A 22,200-nucleotide genomic window follows, 5' to 3' on the forward strand; every position below is an offset into this window, starting at 1 on the left:
GATCACACTGCTGGAAACACAACAATCTCTCAAGATCTGTTGGCTGAAGAAGGATCACAGCCGGTCATAAAGGAAGAGTTGCACTTCAAAATGCTACAGAGATGCAGTGGAAAAGCCACCTGAACTCTGTTTATGCAGATTTTTTAGGGCTGACATAAATCTTCATGATGAAAATTCATAGTACACATCATAGGAAGTAGTATCAAACTGTAAGTTATATGAGGATAAGGTCTTTTAAGGGGAAAAAAGCATATATCAGTGCTATATCAATGATTTTCTGTTCATATTAGTGGTTGATTGCCTTATGATGATCCCTTTTTATTTTAATTGACCACTACATAACTAGCTCTATATATATAGCTCACAATGCATATTTACACGTGTGGACACATTTGTGTTGATCTCCCATCTGCGCAGCAGATATTGTGAATAGCTGCCAGCGCAGCTTGCACATCCGCTTCCATCTGTCAGTGAAGAAGCTGAATCTTTATTCATTTCTTTTCGGTTACTTTTCGGTTGTTGTAATTATGTGACGTCGTTCTCTGCATTCGTCTTACTCGCCGCCGCTGCTGCGACGATCCGATTCCCCCACAGGGATCATTAAAGTTTCATCGGATCTAATATCCGTTTTAGGGAAGGAAAAAAAAAATAAAGTTCATCATTCAGTGTCTCTAAAATGTAGACGATCCAGTCTGTAGAAGTGGTATCATTTTGTCAAAGGACTTAAGACACCTATTATGCTTTAAAGAGTGCCATAAATTGTATTCATTTTGTGATGTCAGTGCTGTCATTTTTTTTTCAAACGGTGAAGGTGTCGGAGCAAAACTCTTCATCCACTCTGCCACCTTTGACCTGGTTCAGCGGAGTGCATTAACGTTCCCCCACGCTGGGAGCGGAGCACTCAGGGAAGCCTTGTTGATTATTGATGATTTCCACATCTAGGCTGAGCGCCGAGTGAAGAAATACGCCATGAGAGCCGCTCCATCCGCCGGATAAATATTCAACAGGCTCCCAGACATGGAAAGTGCATACGCCGTGCCATGATTTGTGTGTTTTTCGACGCACACACTCCTGCGCCGCTGTGCCCCGTCCTCTTCACACTCTGACATCATGCCTCTGGAGTGTGTTTGCGTGTGTGAAAGTTACCGCGTTCAACTACTCATTTGAACGCTGAATAATTGGATAAATCTTTCTCTCTCTCTCTCTCTTTCTCTCTCTCTCTCTCTCTCTCTCCCCTGCTGCCATGTCTCCCCATCCCCCCGTTCCTCCCAGTATAATGGCTGGATAAGTCAGGCCGGGTTAAAAAAGGAAATAATTGTTCTGGTTGACAATGCAGTACATTATGGCAGACAGGGACCGCTCCCTCCCTCTATGTCGTGTCGCGGGGAAAATGGCTTTAAATGGTTTGAAAAGGGCTTAAATGGGCTTAGATGGGCTACAATGAGAAATGTGCAAAGTGCAGATGGTTGTGGTTGCTGCCTCAAATAAGCAAAAAACGCCAAAGTGGGGAAAGAGCGCTTCCAAATGACTCTTTACCCTGTGTGTGTGTGTGAGAAGAATGTTTGAGAAAGAAAAGGGTGTTCTGCTGCTAAACTTAGCCCAGTGTGAGCCGTCTACCTGAGGGTGTTTATCTCCGACGTCCGGCCGAGAAGTGTCCCTGCGGCCTTTGTGCGGTGTGAGCTCGCAGTCTCGCTGACACCGTCATTGGGATTCAGCGTGCGCTCCGGGCCGACTGTATGGCTGGCGTGGCGTCAGCAGCCGGTCTCCTGGGGTCCCTCAGCCAGACCCTGACTCATACTACCTCTGCTGCGCTCCCTTCCTGCGTTTGCCTCGGCCAAATAGCTTCAGCCGTCCTCGGAAAAAAAGCCACCGAGTCTATATATCCCGCATTGTAAAATCAATAGCACACCCCAGGTAGACCTCGCTTTTAATAGATCTGTGACATCTTTTCATTGGAAATAGCATCGCAGAAATATCCAAGTGAAAATGGATGTAAGGGAATCAAAGCAGTGACTGCCTTTCGCTGTAGAAAAAGATGACATGTAATCACACAGTAGTTTGCTGCTTTGCCGTTCACAGCAGCTGGACCAATCAGTGTGGTCATTACCTTGGAATAACTTGAAATGGGTTATGTGGGTGTTGGGCAGGATCAAATCTCAAAAAGCCTCTGGAAGCCGCGGGTGTTGGGTGTAAATGCGTCGTCCTCTCCGAGCGCTTTCTGGTGATTTCGCTTCAGTTCCATAATTCATGCAGTCTGAAGAGGGCAAAGGGACAGGGAGAGCACCTGATGGAGACGCTGACTGTGTGTGTGTGTGTGTGTGTGTGTGTCATGGACATTTGCATACTAAATCGCCATCCAGAAAAAGTGAGAAGAGTCAAATTCTACACAGCATGTACAAGGAGAAGCAGTGGTGGGTGGAAGCACACACACACACACACACACACACACACACACACGCAGGGGTCATGGACAGGTTAGATTAAGTTGAAGGTGTCAGGGATGAAGACATTAAAGAGAAGTGAAAGGTGCTGCTGACTTCCACTCTTAGCAGTAATAATTTAAAGACACAGAGGAATCTCTCTTATCTGAACGTCAGACATCCAGACTGTTCTACCCAAAAGACGTAATGAGCAAAAATATATATATATACCAGTGGAAAAGTGCACCGCATTGGTTATGCATAATTACTGCACCTCCCTGCAAATTGTACGAGCTTTGGTTCAGAATTCTGCGCCGTTTCAACATTCAGAACATTTCATGCACTGAACAACCTGCCTGCAAGAAGGGTTTGGATAAAAGAGCTGCCACTGTGGTGAGGATGACAGATAAATAATAACTGGGAACACAATGGGAATATGAAAAAAAAAAGTCATTTAGTCTCATAGTCAGATTAAGAACAAGTGAAAACTTCAGTGGGGTGAGATCATTCCAATGCAGTTTCACTTGATTCAGAAATAGGAACAAGTGTCATTATCTTGAAACAAGGCATCACTGCACTAGAGTCAAGAAAATGATACTTAAGAAATGTCTTGAAAAAAACTGAGTTGCTTGTAAACTAATGAAATTAGCAGAGAATTGGCAGATCTTTCACTTTTTTAAAGAAAAATAAAACTTTAAGACTCAATACTAAATAACTTGTTAGGATGGCTATTTTTTGCAGTACTCCACCTCTTGAATTGTAAATGTGACAAACTGAGAGCAAGAGAGAGGCTTTCTGCTGTAGAGAATGAGAAGGTGGGCGAGGGAGGTCCGGTGGGAGGCAGAGAGAGCGAGAGAGAGCGTGTGTGTGTTGAGTGTGTGTTGACAGCTTCTAAATGCTGACTTTGACAGTGTGAGAGCAAAGTGACACTGTAGCACATTCTCTGGGCTCAGACTGTCTGTCTGCCGTTCTGTGTACCGTCTGGTCTGAGTGTGTGTGTGTGTGTGTGTGTGTGTGTGTGTGTGTGCGTGTGTGTGTGTGTGTACTTCTACCCTTATGATGACCAAATGTCCTCACTAGGATACAAAGATGAGGAAAATCCTCCAAAGAAAGGACATTTTACCTGACATTTTACTTGAGTTTTTGGGATATTGGCCTGTTACCCAACTTGCCCTTTAAGTGATGAGTAAATGCCACAATCCTCCATGTGTCTCTGCTAGATCACTGGCTGAGGTGCTCCATGCTAACACTGTAGCATACACTATGCTGAACGATAGTAGGCGACTAGCATGTGTTTTTCATAATATGGCCTGTAGATTCATACATTTTAAAAATGAAATATCATCAACTTAATGTACTGTAGCTAGCTGATGCAGCCAAGTTTATTTTTAGAATTATCTCAGGTGAGCAACCACATATTCATCCACTGCACAGCTGTACACAGTCTCCCATAATAACAAGAAGCTAACATTCACTTCCTATGGAAACAGGGTCCTGTTAGTTCAAAACAGTCCGTTACTTTTGCATCATATTTTGTGTAAATTTTACCAATTTACACCAAACTGCCAGACTTGGCCACATACAGTATCATTTAAGTTTAAGTGTTAGCATGGAGCCTACTATCACTCAACATAGTGTATGCTAAAGTGTTAGCATGGAGCCTACTATCACTCAACATAGTGCATGCTAAAGTGTTAGCATGGAGCGTGAACGATCTACCGGGGACACATGGATGATTTTAGTGTCACTGTTCTCATAATTTAACGGCTTATTTGACCAATGGAATAATCTCCCAAAAACTTGGACTGTTCCTTTAAGGTTCAGCATGTAGTGAGGATTAGAGTTAGAGTTAGGGGTTTAGGTAGATGTGTGTATACTGTATGTGCATATACAGGCAAGTTAGTGAGTGTGTTCTCAGAGAGTGTGTGTGTATTTGACTCCCCCAAACCTGCAACAATATAAACCAATGATCCTCTCACTCTCTCTCTCTCTCTCTCCCTCCAGGACATTGAGGACCACCTGGCGTTCCTGATCACGGTGCCCACCACCCTCTTCCTCTTCCTCTCCATCTTCATCCTCGTCTGCGTCGAGTCCATCTTCAAGAGGATGCTCCGGCTCTTCTCCCTCCTCATATGGGCCTGCTTGGTCACCATGGGTTACCTGTTCATGTTCTCGGGAGGGATACTTTGTCCCTGGGACCAGGTGTGTGTGTACGTGTGTGTGCAGAGTTAGATGAGGGCTGGAGGTGAGCGGATCAGCGGACAGACAGACACATTCGTTTTCCATCCCAGACTCGTTCACTTTTCTGTCTCAGGAATCCTATTTTCTCCTGCTAGTGCCCTGTCTCCCCCTATTCATCAAATCCCATTTTTTCTTTCCCCGGCTCTCTCTCATCTGCCTCCTCCTCTCCTGTTAAGACCTCCTCCTCCCTCCCTCCCTCCCCAAATTCCCTCTCTCCCCTCTTTCCACCCCCATCTCCCCTTCCCTCCCTCCCTCCTTCCCTCCTTCCTCTGTGGTGGAGATATTTTTATCACCAGCCACCTGTGAGAGCGTAATCATTCTGCATTATTAATCGCTCCATTCTGCTCCCATGACTCTCCTGCTTATATCCCCATCTATCTATCTATCTATCTATCTATCTATCCCATGACTCTCCTGCTTATATCCCCATCTATCTATCTATCTATCTATCTATCTATCTATCTATCTATCTATCTATCTATCTATCTATCTATCTATCTATCTATCTATCCCATGACTCTCCTGCTTATATCCCCATCTATCTATCTATCTATCTATCTATCTATCTATCTATCCAGCTATCTATCTATCTATCTATCTATCTATCTATCTATCCCATGACTCTCCTGCTTATATCCCCATCTATCTATCTATCTATCTATCTATCTATCTATCTATCTATCTATCTATCTATCTATCTATCTATCAATCAATCTATCTATCTATCTATCTTGCATTTCATACCGTTCTTTTTCTCTCTGCTTATTCCAGCTCTGCAGAGAAATGAAAAGTAAAAGAAAGAAAGAAAGAAAGAGAGAGAGAGAGAGAGAGAGAGAGAGAGAAAACAAAGAAACAAAGAGAGAAATGGAGGGAGCGAGCAGAAATCAGGGGGACAGAGAACAGTTGGAATTGCACCCCTCTCAGTAGGTTGGATTGATTGTGATTACTGAGAGAGCAGCTTGTCTGATGGAGCTCACTGAGCTAATAACACTGTAGGCCTGAGAGAGAGAGAGAGAGAGAGAGAGAGAGAGAGAGTGAGAGAGAGAGAGAGAGAGAGAGAGAGAGAGAGCAGGCTGTGTTGCATTCATCGGTTCTGATAATGAATGCTGCAAATTTTCCATTACAGTGATTACAGAGAGGAAAGAGTGGTTGGTACTTCGCTTGGCCATTCACTTTTAAACCCCCCCCCCCCCCCCCCCTTCCCCTCCCACACACACACACACACACACAAATAGTCTCTCACATATACAGTACAGGCTGTCTCTGCCACCCTCTAGCTGCATCAGCCTGTTGTCTGGGCTTGATTCCATTTCTCTGGAGGCTTCGGCTCTTTCCAGGAGGCAGATTGAACATGGCTGCCGCACCTGGTACCCCAGAATCAAGACGCTATCGCACTGACCTGCCTGTCCAGGTGTGTGAGTGTGTGTCCAATGAAGATGAGACAAGGGAAAAAAAAGTCTCACACTGAGATATCTAAATGTTAAGTTTCCATTTTATGTTTATCTGACTATTACAGTGACGTGTGCTAAAGTGAGCAGGTGCAAAACATTTTAGAGTTATCCCATCATCAGTTCTGTGTATTCGAGCGTGCATGTCTGCGAGCGTGTGTGTGTTTAGGTATGCAAGTTAGTGAGTGTGTGCTACTTTTTCAGTTTAAATCAAATTCAGTTCAATTCCAATGTCTTCATTTGTGCAGTGGTAAAAGACAACAAACAGGACAGTTGCATCAACCACAACAGACAAGAAGTCCACAGAATGAAGACGAAACAGCAAAAACTAAAAGAAAAACTAAAAAAAATAAAGAAAGAAAAATGTGTTTTGTGTTTGCACGTCTGAAACGCAGAGTGTGAAACCGGAGTGTGTGTACAACAAAGAGAGAGAGGGTGAGAAAGCAAAGAGAAAAAAAAAAGTAATTGAAGAAGCAGAAGTGCGATGACGGCTGCAAATTCCATCTTGCGGTGTTTGACGGTGTATTAGGATTCAGGCCGGAGCGCCGTGGAGATGGAGTGTGTCTGGCTGGCAGAGCGGGCCAGGTGACGCACCTGAAATTGGACTGCCATTCTCAATTCCCCCAGCTACCCAAACACACCAGACCTCACACGCACTAATTGCCCTCTCTCCTCGATATTTGGGGGGCGGGAGGTCAGGGTTTTGTGTGTGTGTGTGTGTGTGTGTGTGTGTTGGGGGTGGGGGGGTCATGAGGAGAATCCTAATAATCCTACGAACTCAGGGATGTAAGGCTAAACACCACAGCTCCGGTCCAACAAGTCCACGTCCGTCCCTGTAGGCTGGTTCCCTTAGCAACAGAATGCTAAAGTGGCTTCTCTCCCTTCACGCCATGCTCAGTTCCTCTTTTAGGATCATAGATTTTCAGTTGTCAGTTCAGTTGCTTTTTCAGTGTCTTGTAGAAACTTTCTTTTTAAGCTGTGTCGGGCTCATCACTCAAGAAAACTCATATACTTCCTATTACTTATTTCAAAAGTAATATCATTTTGCTTATTACTCCTTGGGAACAGTAATTAAGCTGCTCATTACAATACTGATCAATTACACCCAAAAATCAGGATAAGTGAGTTCCCTAAAATCAAACAGCATTGATGTCCTTGATGATGTTCTTGTCATCCTTTTGCTCCATAAAATTAATAAAAAGTAATACTTCTGCCCAGAGAAAGTCAACTTTTCTGCCATTTTTCATCTAAACTAGCTCAGTGTGAGAGAATGATGGCTAATTATCATAGAAAACCAATCATGGGACGGGAATAATCAAAGTTTTTGGATAATTCAACCATCAATAACCTTCACTTCATCAATGTAATATTTAGAGGCGTTGATACTAAACGTTTTTTTGATTGGTAACTGTAATATTATTCCTGAAATTGAAATAGTAATTTGTTACACTACTTGTTACTGGTAGAAATAATTATATCACCATAACGGATCACTGAATAACCTTATTAATGTTCATAATAATATGATTATCTCATAAACTTAATATGAGCAGGATGTGAAGACCTCTCCTCTCCTGTGACTTGCTCAAATAAAACAAATGAGTGAGAAATAAAGAACTAAATTATTTCAACCTCATACATACAGTATGATAACAAGAGAGACACACTGGCTCGAAGTGGCAGCTAGAATCAATTAACATCAAACTGCACAGAGATTTGTTGTCAGTAAGTTTAACCTTGTTTAAACTGAATCGTTCTAAGCTATCACTGTCAGTGGATTCCAGTTTGCTGACTGACTCTTTGAACCTGACAGACACAGGAAATAAACAGACAGGCAGGAAAGCCAGAGTTCATCTGGTGTCCCAGTTGAACCTCTGACCCAGTCACACTGGTCACCACCACAGCCACCATAACAGGAAGGGGTGGGCTGACAGCAGGGGAAGTGGACCGGGACGGAGCAGGAGGTTAAGGCACACGGTATCTACATACACAACACATTATCCAACACACAGACACATGCACACTCACAACCACAGTCAAAGCAGACTCAGGGCCTTTGATGTAAACCAGGAAAAGAGAGAATGCTGACTGACTACTGAAAAACAAGCAGGGCATCCCATACCAAAATTTCCTATGGTGAAGTACCACATGGTCCTGCAACACTATTCCCCAAAGGAATTCTTGGGATACCCATTGTGTTCCTGTGATTCTTATGCTTTGGTATTCTTGTGGTGCTCTGAGGTTTGTTTCCTAGGCCATTGGGGGCAAACATGTGGTCAATGTTTTGGCAAGACTGTAGGTATTTCAGTATTACTGCAGTACTTGTATGGTAGATTATATGGTACTTATATGGTACTCTGTTTGGTTTATATGTGGCAACATCTGCAGTACATTACTATAAGGTTGTGGTGTATGGCAAAATCTATGGTAAGATCACCACAGAATTTGGTTGGACCCCAGATTTGTAGACTATGCATGCAATGTTGTAAACCTGACGAAGGCTATTACAGCTGAAACACGTTGGTTTTTAACTTTTAAGCTTTTTTTGTGAAAGGACTGATGGATTTTGCCCCCACTTATGAACTCTTACCTGTTAACTTCTTCCTGTTTCCGGTTTCCAGGTGTCCTTCTTCCTGTTCATAGTGTTTGTGGTGTACACCATGCTGCCCTTCTCCATGAGAGGAGCCATTATTGCCAGTGTCATCACCTGCTTCTCGCACACTGTCACCCTCAGCATCTGTCTGACTTCCACCGTCAAGGAACTGGAACCACTAGTCTGGCAGGTAAGACAGATCAGATCATACAGTCTTGTTCATGTGATCCTCAGGCTTTTGAACTTACATACCAGAATTTTGCAATCTCTATCCATCTATCCATGTTCTTGCTGATTATCTGAGTGAGGGTTGCAGTGGCTGCAGGGCAAGCAGAGCAGCCCAGATGTCCACCTCCAGCTGCTTCTGGGGATCCCAGTGTTCTTCCAGGCCACCTAGGAGGTGTAGTCCCTCCAGCATGTCTTAACTCTCCCTTATACTCGACCAGGCCTGATATACCTCTATACCCAAACCACCGCAACTGGCTCCTCTGAATATGGAGGAGCAACGACTCTGAGGTTCTCCCAGAGAAACCTCATTGCAGCTTCTTGCATCCATGATCTCATTCTTTCAGTCGCTGCCCAAAGCTTATGACCATAGGTGAGGATCTGACCAAGGATCAACCAGTAAATTGAGGGCTGTGCTTTGTGTCTCAGCGCATAAAAAAATGTCTTCATTACTGCGGCCCCTGCATCTAACTAGTGGTCAATCTCAGAATCCCTTTTACCCTCAAGATACCTGAACTCCTCCTTGGGGCAACTGCTCACCCCTCACCTGAATGGGACAGGCCACCTTTTTCCGGGAGAGAACCATGGCCTCAGGCTTGGAGGTGATCACCTTTATCCCAAACTGTTCCAATGCACATCGGAGATCACAGTCCTATGACACGAGAGGGACGACATCATCCACAGAGATGCCACCAAACAGCACCAAACTGGACACTTTCAAGACCTTGGCTGCCCCTTGAAATCCTGTCCATGAATTTCACCAACAGAAAAGGGGACAGGGTGCATCCTTGTCAGAGTCCAATGCCTACCTTTAACGAGCTTGAAGCACCAAAAGGCTTGCAACAGCAGCCCTAACACCCCATACTCCCACAGCACCTCCCACAAGATGCCCTGAGGAACATGGTTGTAGGACTTTTCCCAATTCCACAGAACACATGTAGACAACAGTAGCACACTTCCATGATCCCTCAGTTATCTGTGAGAAAGTAGAAAGCTGGTCCGCTGTTCCGTGACCAGGATGAAATCCACTTTGCTCCTCCTGAATCTGAGGCTTGCCCATCGTCTCCCTTCCCTTCCAGCACCTTGGCATTAGCTTTTTCAGGGAGGCTGAGCAGTATGATGCCCCGATAGTTGGAATACACCTTCCGGTCCCCTTTTTTAAACTGGGGACCACCACCCCTGCTTACCAGTCCAAAGACACTTTTCGCAAAATCCACACAACACCGAAGAGGCATTTCAACCATGACACCCCAATGATATTTAGAGCCTTCAGCATTTTAGAACAGGGTTAACCCGTTTCCCTATACTCCCCCTCCCACCCTATTTTGGAAATGTTTTGACCTTCAGTGTATTTCGACCTTCAGTGCATCCAAACATTACACAAGCTGGAACGACCTACATTACCGAGGGGTTAAGAGTCAGTAGGTTGTACTGTGGCCCTACACCCACACACTTGTTTACTGATAATTAACACTGGTTATACATTAACTGTGGATGTGTGTCTGTGTCTATGTATCTTTGTGACAGTGCATTCAGCACTGCCAGAGTTACTGTAAATGTATTGCCATTTAAGTTGTTTATCATAAAACAACATTGACTCTAAATGAATAGCCTCTTGATACAGCAATATCATGAACACAAAAGCAAATCATTACACAAAACAGAAACCTCATAACAACATTAGCAAAAAGAATAATAGAGATAAAGCTCTGTATGCAGCCGTAACACTCCACAAGCCAATTACATGAAAATTAAATTCTGTCATTTTCAATACGAATACATTAACACACCCAATACCATACATTCAAAGGGTCAAATGGAATTGATTTCTCATTACATGCATGTCTGACGGCTGAGATTGCACACACGCATGCAATGAAGCTTACTAATCAACCATCGGAGTAGACACAGTGATAACACTCTAATCTCAGTAGGCTCTCACACTCACACACACACGCACACACACACACACACACACACACACAGTGGAAAAGCACACCAACAATAAAGCAAGTTAGAATAAGCTTATTGCCCTTGGCTACAGCACCAAGGACGGCCTATTGATATGCATGGCCACATTTTAAAGAGCTTGAGGTTGACATAGTGGCGGAAGGGGATGGAAAAGCAATGGGGAAGTGTGTGCTCTGGGCAGGTTTTACGAGGTAATAATATAGGCTTGAGTGGTAGGGGGTAGATACTGGGAACGATGACGATGAGAGGCATATCAGTGAACATGTGTCACCTCTTAACATCTTAACCTTATTTTAATGCCTTACTCTCTCTCTCTCTCTGTGTGTGTGTGTGTGTGTGTGTGTGTGTGTATGATGGCAGATCTTAGCCAATGTGATCATCTTCACCTGTGGTAACCTGGCCGGGGCGTACCACAAGCATCTGATGGACCTGGCTCTCAAACAGACCTACCAAGACACCTGCAACTGCATCAAGTCCCCCATCAAACTAGAGTTTGAAAAGCACCAACAGGTATATACACACACACACACACACACACACACACACACGGATTCCAAATAATTCATGAGTAAACTCTAATAGCGTTCTTATATGAGCCAGATCCTGTCATCAGAGTATATTGAGATTGCAGGAAGTGCATGTAACTAATACAATAAACAACCTGTTTGTGTGAGAGTGTGTATGTGTGTGTGTTTATCAGTTTGTGTGATTATCTTAGCATTGTGTGACACCAAAAGGCTTGATTGCAGTGATTGCTAACAGCCAGCCAGTGCTTATCACAACCAGTCTCTCTGTCAGAAATCTAGAAAAAACATTTAGTAGCCCATTTAACTTTATTTTATTGATGAGCTTAAAGGAATAGTTCACCCAAACATGAACATTTGAAAATTGTCTGTCAGTTGAAACACCGGTGAAGTTTGTATGTCCACATAGCACACAGTGAGTTTGCTAGCGCTGTTCTGTATCAGCCTGGTGGTGCGGTGGTGGCTCTTCAGAGTTCCAAAAAGGGCAAAAAAATCCATAAAGTCATACAATTACTCCATACAGTTTGTGTTCTGAAGCCAAACGATTACACTGTCGATGCAAAAGTCCAGTATTTACCTCATTATCTCCTAGATATAGCAAGCTGGCTCTGTGTTATGTGGACATACAAACTTCACCAGCGTTTCGACTGACATGAGGGCGAGTAGATTTTATTTTTGGTGTGAACTATTCTTTTAAACCCGATGCCCCATGATTTTGAATTGAATTGTTCAGTACAAAACAATACTACAATACAATATTAAACTAATAGCAATATATCTAACAGCTAACTCACAGCCATAACAGCAGCTGTTAACTCATCACTGTCTGTGTACTATGTGTACTCAATACCAAATAACACTCTCTGTTCCTCTCTCAGAGCTAATCATCGATGATTAGAATCAACCCAAATCAAATTCTAATTTATTCTATTTCATCACACAGCTATTTAACTTCTCAGTTTTGTCAGGGATGAGGCGGTGGTAGAAGTCGGTCATCTATAAAAAGGCATTATGCAGTGACATTCGCTTGACATTAGCGTCTTAGCCTGACATTACCCATTCTCCCCAACCAGGGAAATGACACAGAAATTATGCATCAATAACTGGGGATCCACTCAATAGCTATTAACCATAAAGTATTTCCTTATTACTGGTGAAATATATCATTTTCAAATACATATTTCTCTGTGTATTTCAACATATACAGCTATTTGGAACATTTTATATATTTCTTTTACTTTCACTGGTGGGGAGAACCATCTGATATGTGAGAAAAACACAATAAGACAAGAAACAAAAGTAAACATTCTACAGCTTAACCAAACTATTTGAATATCCTAGTTATTTTTTCTGTTTCAAATACTTACCGGCAATTACCACAGCGCAATTACATACGTTTAGAATATTCTTGTCTTCTGCAGATGATATTTGACTTGTGCAAAATATGTTTACCTTTGGTTGAAGTGCAGTAAAAACTATTTTCATGTCGCATTTGTACACTGGCATCTGTTCTGGCATCTGTTTGTGTGTGTGTGTGTGTGTGTGTGTGTGTGTGTGTGTGTGTATGAGTCTGTTTGCAAGCACGTGCCAATGCATAACTAAACAACAAAACATCCAAAAGCTTCATACCAATCTCTCTAATTCATTCAAAGAACATGAAATAACGCCACATATCTCTTCAGTTTATTAACAACCCCTCTGCATGTTCACAGCAGAGTGGTAATATTGGCTCAGTGCTGAGTAAGTCTGGATGGTGGGGGTGTCTATTTTTAGAACCCACCCCCCCCCCCACCCACACACACACACACACACGCCCCTCTCCTTCAAAAACCAGCTTCTCCTCCTCCTCCCCTCCCTCTCTAGTTAATTTGCTGCTGTGTTTTAGGAAATGAGCCCATGGTGTGTGAACAATATAATGACCCTCTCTGCTGTGAGCCGCATTTATGAGTCACACCCCCCTCAGGCAGCTATTCGCTCACTCTAACACACATACACACCCACGCAAATGCCCACACACACACACACGCACACACACACACACACCAAAATCACCTTTTCTCAAACAAACCCCCACCCACTGTGTATGGTTCTAAATTAAAGGAAAAATTCACCCTAAAGCACTTTAGCACTGCTAAAAACAGCTATTGGCAATGTACCTTGTATTCCTGGGTCCATTTTGTTATTTGGCAGTGTATTTTTCTTATTCCCACGGATAATTGGCGAAACATAGACGTCATGTTATTTCCAGCAGCTATAATGGAGTTCGATAGCAGAAAAGTTTTCAGCTACGTAAAACATCAATAGTAATCATCAGGTCAGTCCTCAGAATCAAAAAGCAAGGGCTTCTTTCTAGACTCTCCATTTTGCACCGACGTTCAACAATCATACAGGGAGAAATCCATTGTAGAAGAGGAAGAGATGCCAATTTCTCCACCCACAGTAGCGTCAATAGACCAGAATACAGTGCAGCTACAAGGCATGTTGTGTTTTAAGGGTCATGGCTGCGATCATAGACACGCCCCAGTGTTCACTAGCTAGTTGATTAGTTAGCTATATTTATATGCCCATTAGCCCACAATTGATTGAAAGCAAGAAGTACATGCCCCTTCTCTGATGGTTTTCGAAAGGCATTGTGGGAAATGTAGAAAATTACCAACTGAAGTAGAAGTAAACGAGACAGGTTGAGGGAAAGTGGGAACACCAAAAAAGTGAATTCTCAACATAACTCCTGGAACATCACAGATTGATATCCAACAGTGGAAGAGTATCTGAGCGAGGATTTTTCCTTTAATGCATCTAAAAGCCAAACATAGGATCACAGGTGGGAGGTGAGCTGAAAGTGGAACATAGCTGTATCCATTTACAAAAGCTGCTCCATTGCATTTCTCTGCCAGCCATGCTGTATTGTATGTTTGTTTATGTATTATATTATATGTTTATATTTGTCTCTCTGCCTCCATCTCCCTTCTCTAGTCTTCTCTGCCTCTGTGTCATGGAAAATTAACACCAATAGCTACTTAAGTAGGGTAACCAGCCATCATTTAGGGGCTCTAAAAATCTATTTTAAAGGTGATATATCAAAATTGTGTGGTGAAGTTTGGCATAAACCAGTCTGAATCCTTTATCAACTGTGGATTTTTTTAAATTTTTATTTAACCTTTATTTTACCAGGTTGTCTCATTGAGATCTCTTTTTCAAGAGAGACCTGGTCTCTGGCCATGGCAATGGTTACATTTAAATACAGGGTAACCTGGCTATTGGCAACTTAAGGTCTTATTTAGGCGAAGCTGTTTATATGGACCTTTGATACCCTGTGATTGATTTCCATGAATAAACCAGTTAACTGAATATTCCTGTCCACAAATCACCAAAAAACTTTCACTGAGCAAGAGTAAATTAGTTCTAATATGGGGAGAATTATGATCCAAATAATAATAGTAAGTAGCCTAGTGCTCAGTGCCTTTATTTTGTTGACATCAAAATTTACCAGTAATGCTGCATGAGTTTGCGCAGATGACAAAAAACATAAGTGAAAGAAGTAAGATGTTTCCATGCCACAGTAATCCATTTAATATGGGAGTGAACCAGGTTTCTCCTAATTAGAGTATGAGCTTATCCAGGTTATTCTAACTCAGTCATGATGTTAACATTTGTAAATCCAAAACTTGAGTAACAGGGTTAAGCTCGGACTATTCTTACTAATCTCCGCACGTAAACGTAGTCAGTGTCCGTTTCCTGCCTTGTCCCTACTGCTTTCTCTTTGCGTCTCCATCACTCTCCCTTCCTTGCCTGCCTTTGATCCCTCTGTCTCCCCCTCTATCTGTCTCTAGGAGCGCTTACTGTTATCCCTGCTGCCGGCCCATATAGCCCGGGTGATGAAAGCCGAGATCATCCAGCGGCTGCAGGGACCCAACTTTGGCCGAGCCGAGAGCACCAACAACTTCCACAACCTGTACGTGCAGCGGCACACCAACGTCAGGTAAACGACACCGCAGCCATCTGCGCTTCCCTATAATAAAGGTTATAATTTCCTCTTCATTGCTCCTATCATCCTATCCTCCTCCTCCCCATCATTGCTCATCCTTCGTCCTCTCCTCTCCTCTCCTCTCCTCTCCTCTCCTCTCCTCTCCTCTCCACCCACTCTCACATTTTGATCGCTCCTATCCTCTTGGCTTCTCTCATCCCTTGTCCTTTTCCCTTTATCTCCTCTCCTCCCCTTTCCTTCCCTTCCCTTCCCACTCTCATTTCCCACAAGCCCTACAGTACCTCACTATCTTCTCTATACCTCGTCTTCTCCTTATCCGTTTTCATCTGCAGCGGACAAAATTCAATTCGGAGTTAATCCACCTTTAGTGTACTCTGAGGTCACTTTGCCAAATGAAGAGGAGCCTACGTCCTATATCCTCAATGACATCCCTCTGTATACTGTGGGAAGAAGGAGAGAGCTTGTAGAGGGAGAGCAGAGTAGACAAAGCCGGGCTTACAATGAGAGCCTCTCCAAGGGATGTCCTCTAAAAACCCCTTTTCCATCATGGCTGGAGCTTTACAGGATAAACAATATCACTGTGTCCCTGGCGTGAAGTGGGGCTCAGGTGTGTGTGTGCGTTGTGCATGTAAGCGTGTGTGTCTTCATGCTGGTCTGGCCACGATCCTTCTAATAATAACATGTTCTCGCAGAGCCTGTCTCACGGTGGAGAGGACAATCTCGCCACGGCACAGAATTGATACCCAAGGATGGGTGGCAGTGTGGTTATTACATATTAGACTCAGCTGGGCTCCTCTGACACCAGGCAGTTATTGGAGAGCCAACCACCAGCTAATGCATCCATTATCATGTCCCCAGCTCTAATCATTGGTGGACGGTGTTGAGAAGCAGATTAAATGGCGTGTTGTGGTGGTTACAGTGTGTTTTGGTGTTTGTTTGGTGCCAGATAGTTTTTGCCAAATGCAGGATATAATGTCATTGCCTTTCTTTGGGAAATGCCCAGACTCTTACAGAGGCTTTGCAGTTGCGTCACAAATCCCCTTGCAACCATGTCTGGCACCATCATGGAGGTCCAGTGGAGAATTGGCTGTGTGCAATAATGTCTAAATATATAACAGGTGGGCTAGAAAAAGAGAGATAGGCCTACTTGAAAAAGCTTGTTGTGGTGTGGGTGTAGATCCTTTCAGTACTGTCATAAGTCAAAAGTGAATAGACTGATGAGGTAGATTTGTTTCTAAATTTAGGTTACTGTGACACAGGAGAGTGTATTGTCTTTAGCCCTTAACCCCTCTGGTACTCAAAGCACTACGGATTGCTGTTGCCAACTTTGTCAGATTATAGCACCTTTTCAGCCCCTGGCAACTTTATTTCTCAGAAGCAACTAGCATCAATCTAGCGACTGTTTCTGACCATGGGGAACAATGTTAATTGTTGAATCCCAAGAAATTTGGTGACAAATTGGTACGGCTGATACTGATTTGCACGACTTGCTTGTCTAACCCAAAGATGTCTGATGATCAGTGCTTTCCATACACAGCGTAGTCCCCTCCCTCCACTGTGAGCAGGGATTGTAACCAATGTATTCATATGCAAATTGACGTGTGATGTCATCTAGCGACTTTTAGAGACTTTTTGAGCAGCCAATAGTTACTTTCCGGGGTAAAGAGTTGCAAACACTGCTACAGATTGTAGCTTGAAAAGAGTCAGTTAACCTAAGCAGTTGGTTTTTTGGCTTTGTTAGCTAGCCAACTAGCCAGCAGGCTAATTTAGCAAAGCAACCAATGAACGTTAACGACTATAGCCACTACTATTGCTAGCTTCAACTATGTTTGCTAGGGATGCAAATCAGATGTGTTTACAACAAGACAGTGAGCTAGCTGACCAGATAATAGCTACTGTTAGCAAGGTAACAAGCTGACATTATCTAAACACAAAATTGCTGTACGTATTAGTGGTGAAATATCAGTTCCCAGTCAAAAACAGCACAGAAATTGACCATATCTTTTCAATTCTGTTGAGACGGACATGTTGTATGTATAGAAATGCAACCAGCTGTTCTCAGCTGGTTGCCCAAGAGCTGAGGACCTCCAATATGGCTGCCAGAGGCTGTGTTAAAAGCCCTCTATAGGTACAACAACAACAACAACAAAAAGTTCTCCTGCCTTTTCTGTGATTAACAGTTGGCATTGTCCCTTGATTCTGGCACCATAAATAATGCATTGTAATGTCCGTTATTGGGAAAGTCATTTTTTCTCAATTCTTGAAAACTGAATTGAGTATTTTGCATAACACTGACAAATTTAATTTGTCAACAAATACCAATATGAAAGGGTATATGAATATTGATATTGTCTATGCATGTTATTTGTCTCGTTTCCCTGTAGTATTCTGTATGCCGACATAGTGGGCTTCACCAGGCTGGCCAGTGACTGCTCTCCAGGTGAACTCGTGCATATGCTGAATGAACTCTTCGGCAAGTTTGACCAGATCGCAAAGGTAACACAAAAGTCAAGAAAAGCCAAACTTAATTTGTATAGCATTGTTCATACATATGGAAACTCAATGTGCTATAGATAAAAAACAATGAAAGCAAAACAAATGCAAAAGTAGTGCAAAGCCACCATAAAAACATATCACATACCCCAAATACACACACACATACACACACAGGGATAAAACCTAGTTCCAGAGAGAGAAAAGTTTTGAGCCTGCTTTGAGGTGAGTGTTAAGTCACACCTCAGATCCTCTGGCAGCGTATTCCAACAACAGAAATAACACCATTAACACCCCACCACACAGTCCATAAGTATATAGCTACCAAATAAGCACATTGTCTCTTTCTCTTTTCTGCAGAGCCCAGTAGAGCCCGTTCTCTAGGGGGGAAAAAATATTTCATGGTAACAAAATATTAACTAGTTTGCACGACATGCTATTCTATGTGCAGGATATACAAACATGCGTTGGAGTTGCATAAAAAGCATGCAAATAAATACAAGATGTGCACTGGTTAGAAGTTCACATCATATAGCCGGTGCACCCACACCAACTTGTTTTCTGTGGTGTGGTGTCGGAGAGCTTTTAGTATCGATTGGTACAAATCCTTTATAAAGTCTTTCAAAGAAGAGAGGAAAGCGAAAGCCCTGTTGGGCTTTGGTATGAAGGCATTTGTTGAAGGTGCTCTTTGGTTTGGGGTTTTCGCTTTGAAAAAAAGAGTTCCAAGGCACTCTTCAGGCAGACATTTAAAAAGCTTTTATTTCATGGCTAGATCAAAAGAACATATTATTAAAAACATAAGTTGGTGTGCTACTCCCAGATGAAGAACGCAGCATGGGCGAAATGCGTCTGAGTTGTTTTTAATTTGTTGTTTTGAACCAGCCATGAAATAAAGGCTTTTTACATTTGTGCTTGAAGAGTGCCTTGGAACTCCTACTTTTCTCATTCTGGAGGCATGTGTGCATATTGATGATGGTATTGAGCCCATTAGCTCCCAAAAACTGTTTCTTATCAACAATAACACTTTGCATCACAAGCATTGTCAGCAAGCAATGCCTTGATAACTCTTCTTTACCATAAGTAAAACTCGCTTAGTGAGTATCTATCTATTATCAAAAGCCTGATTCAACTAAGGATATCTTTATCAGTGTTAATGAATTCACATGAATGATGAAATTGTGTGCACCATAATGAAAGTGAGAGTCCAAATTAATCATAATGAGGGAGCAAAGTCTATGTTGTGCGCATGCGATACCATCTTGTACCCTCGAGGTAGTAAAACGCGGCCTTGAAATAAGCGTGTTCTTTCTCCTGCGGCCACCCTCGGCCTCCGTACCTTCCCAAAGCGTGTGTGTGTGTGTGTGTGTGTGTGTGTGTGTGTGTGTGTGTCTAGAGCTGCAGGTTGTAACAGTGTGGGCTGGTCAGAGTGGATCTCGTGGTCTCATGGGTACTCTCCTGTTCCGTTCTCATGGTTGAGTCAGGCTCTCTCAGCTCTCTGTCCAGCAGCTCTGTGCACCTGCCTGATGAAGCCGCCGTTATATAAAGCGCGGCCCAACGATGAGCTTACACATCCCACATGTGGAGCAAGAGCACACGTGTTATGTGTGTGTGGGTGTGTGATATTGGAGTTGATGGATGTGTGTGTGTGTGTGTGTGTGTGTGTGTGTGTGTGTCTGTGAGGGTTGTTCAGAGGTGAGAGACAGAGCAAGAGAGAGAGAGAGAGAGAGAGCACTATGTCCCAACACACACACACACACACACACACACGCATATACACAAATACATATACACAAACACACACAATTGTTATTACAATGTCTGGTATGTCCTTACTGGTTTTTGAATGATTTGAACTGTTATGCATTATTATGGATATGATTATGTATTATTGTATAGTACATGTTTCAAACCTAATAATAGGTTAATTAATCAATAATAATTAATCATTACTATAGATTATTATGATTATTATGGATGGGCAAGGTACGAAGTTTGGTCACATTGATGATAAATGTACTCCTCTTCCTCCTCTCTCTCTCTCTCTCTCTCTCTCAACCTCTCTTGCTCTCTCTCTCTCTCAACCTCTCTCTCTCTCAACATCTCTCTCTCTCTCTCTCTCTCTTTCAACCTCTCTCTCTCTCTCTCTCTCTCTCTCTCAACATCTCTCTCTCTCTCAACCACTCTCTCTCTCTCTCCCTAAGGAAAATGAGTGCATGCGAATCAAGATCCTGGGAGATTGTTACTACTGTGTGTCGGGTCTGCCTGAGTCTCTGCCTCACCACGCCAGGAACTGTGTGAAGATGGGCTTGGATATGTGTGAGGCCATCAAGTAAAATACCAGCTCGCACACACACGCACGCACACACACACACACACACACACACACACACACACCCGTCAGACAGATTGAGCAGAAGGAATGCCAGACTTGGTTTCAGCTCTGTTTGCACTCCAGAGCAAACACAATGTGAATGCGATATGATAAGCCAGCTGACTGAACAAATAATAAACCCAAACAAATGGAAAAAAAATAAATCTTTTTGCTTTCAACGCTCCCCTCTTACTCTCTGCCTCTCTTTCACTTATGCATGAACACACACACTCTCTATTTATTGGTTTACCAATACTGACCTTTTATCACAATCAGATATCGGCCAGTCAAACGTCATCCACCTCCGATATGATGGAGGTTTCTCCCATAAAATCTCATATAGAAACAGTCTGTAAAACCTGCAGACATTGCACATTTTATTTATTCATTTATTTGTTAAATAATTGAAATATTGTTTGTTTTTGTAAATAAATGCTTCATTTAAAGGCCAAATGTATCCCAGATTTTCCTGCCATTGAATAGGTGTGCTGGGTCATCCTGCCTTAAAATGCTGCTAACACTAAAATCATTTAATTAGTCTGGCTTTCAGTGGAGAGCTGTAGTGTCCCATGATGCTGTTTCAGAGGCTTCTCCCTGGCAAGAATAACATTCTGAATACTTGTAATTTTCTGGCCTGAAAATGGTCAAAATTAAAGATATTGACTGCTGGTTTTCTATCCTACCAGGGGGTTAATTACAGTTGATTGCAGTCAATCAGTCCCTGATTGGATGGCTGGGATGAAACCCAGCATGGTTCTGGGTCCTGCGGACTGTGAACCAGTGTGCTATACTGTATTTTTGTGCTTTCCACAGGAAGGTCCGCGATGCAACCGGAGTCGACATCAACATGCGCGTCGGGGTGCATTCTGGGAATGTCCTGTGCGGCGTGATTGGCCTCCAGAAGTGGCAGTACGACGTCTGGTCACATGACGTCACGCTGGCCAATCATATGGAGGCGGGGGGCGTGCCAGGGTAAGACTTCTGTAGACCTATAGCAAAGCTGTAGATGTTGTAAACAATCTTACAGAATGCAACATTCTTTTGTTTTTCGAACTTTCATAAGCTGCACCTCACCCTGCTGGAACTGCAGTCATTCTGCACACCCTCATGGTGATTGTAGGGGTGGTAAATGTGAATCAGGGCTCTGCTGACCTAAAAAAAAAACATTTTCTTTTTTTTTTTCATACTTTTCACTCAAACATTTCTACTTAACATGTTGGAGAAATCAGTTATATCAGTTGGGAATCATTACAATTTTATCTTATCTTTGTTCTGTTATGAACAAATTGTTTTTGGTGGCCTGGTAAAAGGTCTAATGGCCAATGAGCACAAAAACACATAGCTGAGTCTTACATATTATCTTACTCATTGATGTCCACCTGACATGGGGATTACTTTTGCTGAATTCAAGCAAAATGTCACTTTATAAAACCTACCTATGCTGGCTTTAAATAGAGTTTTAGTGTCCCATGAGGGTCTTAATGCAGTTTCAGAGGCTTTTCCACCCTGACAAGAGTATAGTACTGGGGGAAACACTGAAAACTTTTATTTCTTCGAACCCCATATTGGCTGAACAGCTGGGGGGAAAACATCACATATCGATGACTTGCGGCAAGAGCAAGCACAATCAGAACTCAGCTGAAAGCGAATAAAACAAACATCAAGCAACAAAAGGAGGGAGGTTAATTGGAGAGCAGATAATACGTGTGATAGAGTTATTGAAGGGAGAGAGAGATGGAACAAACTCCTCATCTCTTGTCATCCATCCTGTCCTGTCGTCTCAAGGAGGGTCCACATCTCTTCGGTGACGCTGGAGCATCTGAAGGGCTCCTACAAGGTGGAGCCTGGGGACGGACAGAGCAGAGACTCCTATCTGAAGGAGCATGGAGTGGTCACCTACCTGGTCATCAACCCCAAGGTCAGATATCA

The 22,200-nt window shown here is 43.0% G+C and overlaps 1 protein-coding gene across 3 annotated transcripts in view; it reads left to right on the top strand.

Moving 5' to 3' along the window:
* adcy2b (adenylate cyclase 2b (brain)) overlaps nt 1–22,200 on the top strand; it is a 41,266-nt gene that overhangs the window by 2,802 nt on the left and 16,264 nt on the right. For all 3 annotated transcript variants that reach the window (XR_011785219.2, XM_071914907.2, XM_078290410.1), the window contains exons 2-9: nt 4,425–4,622; nt 8,731–8,892; nt 11,259–11,408; nt 15,253–15,401; nt 17,792–17,903; nt 20,102–20,229; nt 21,085–21,243; nt 22,057–22,189. Coding sequence is in view for 2 of the 3 variants with exons in the window: in XM_071914907.2 (XP_071771008.1) it covers nt 4,425–4,622; nt 8,731–8,892; nt 11,259–11,408; nt 15,253–15,401; nt 17,792–17,903; nt 20,102–20,229; nt 21,085–21,243; nt 22,057–22,189 (1,191 nt within the window). In the remaining variant the exon portion in view is untranslated. The remainder of the gene's footprint in view (nt 1–4,424; nt 4,623–8,730; nt 8,893–11,258; nt 11,409–15,252; nt 15,402–17,791; nt 17,904–20,101; nt 20,230–21,084; nt 21,244–22,056; nt 22,190–22,200) is intronic.

This window comes from Centroberyx gerrardi, chromosome 19 (assembly GCF_048128805.1).
Source record: "Centroberyx gerrardi isolate f3 chromosome 19, fCenGer3.hap1.cur.20231027, whole genome shotgun sequence".
NCBI classification, from domain to species: domain Eukaryota; kingdom Metazoa; phylum Chordata; class Actinopteri; order Beryciformes; family Berycidae; genus Centroberyx; species Centroberyx gerrardi.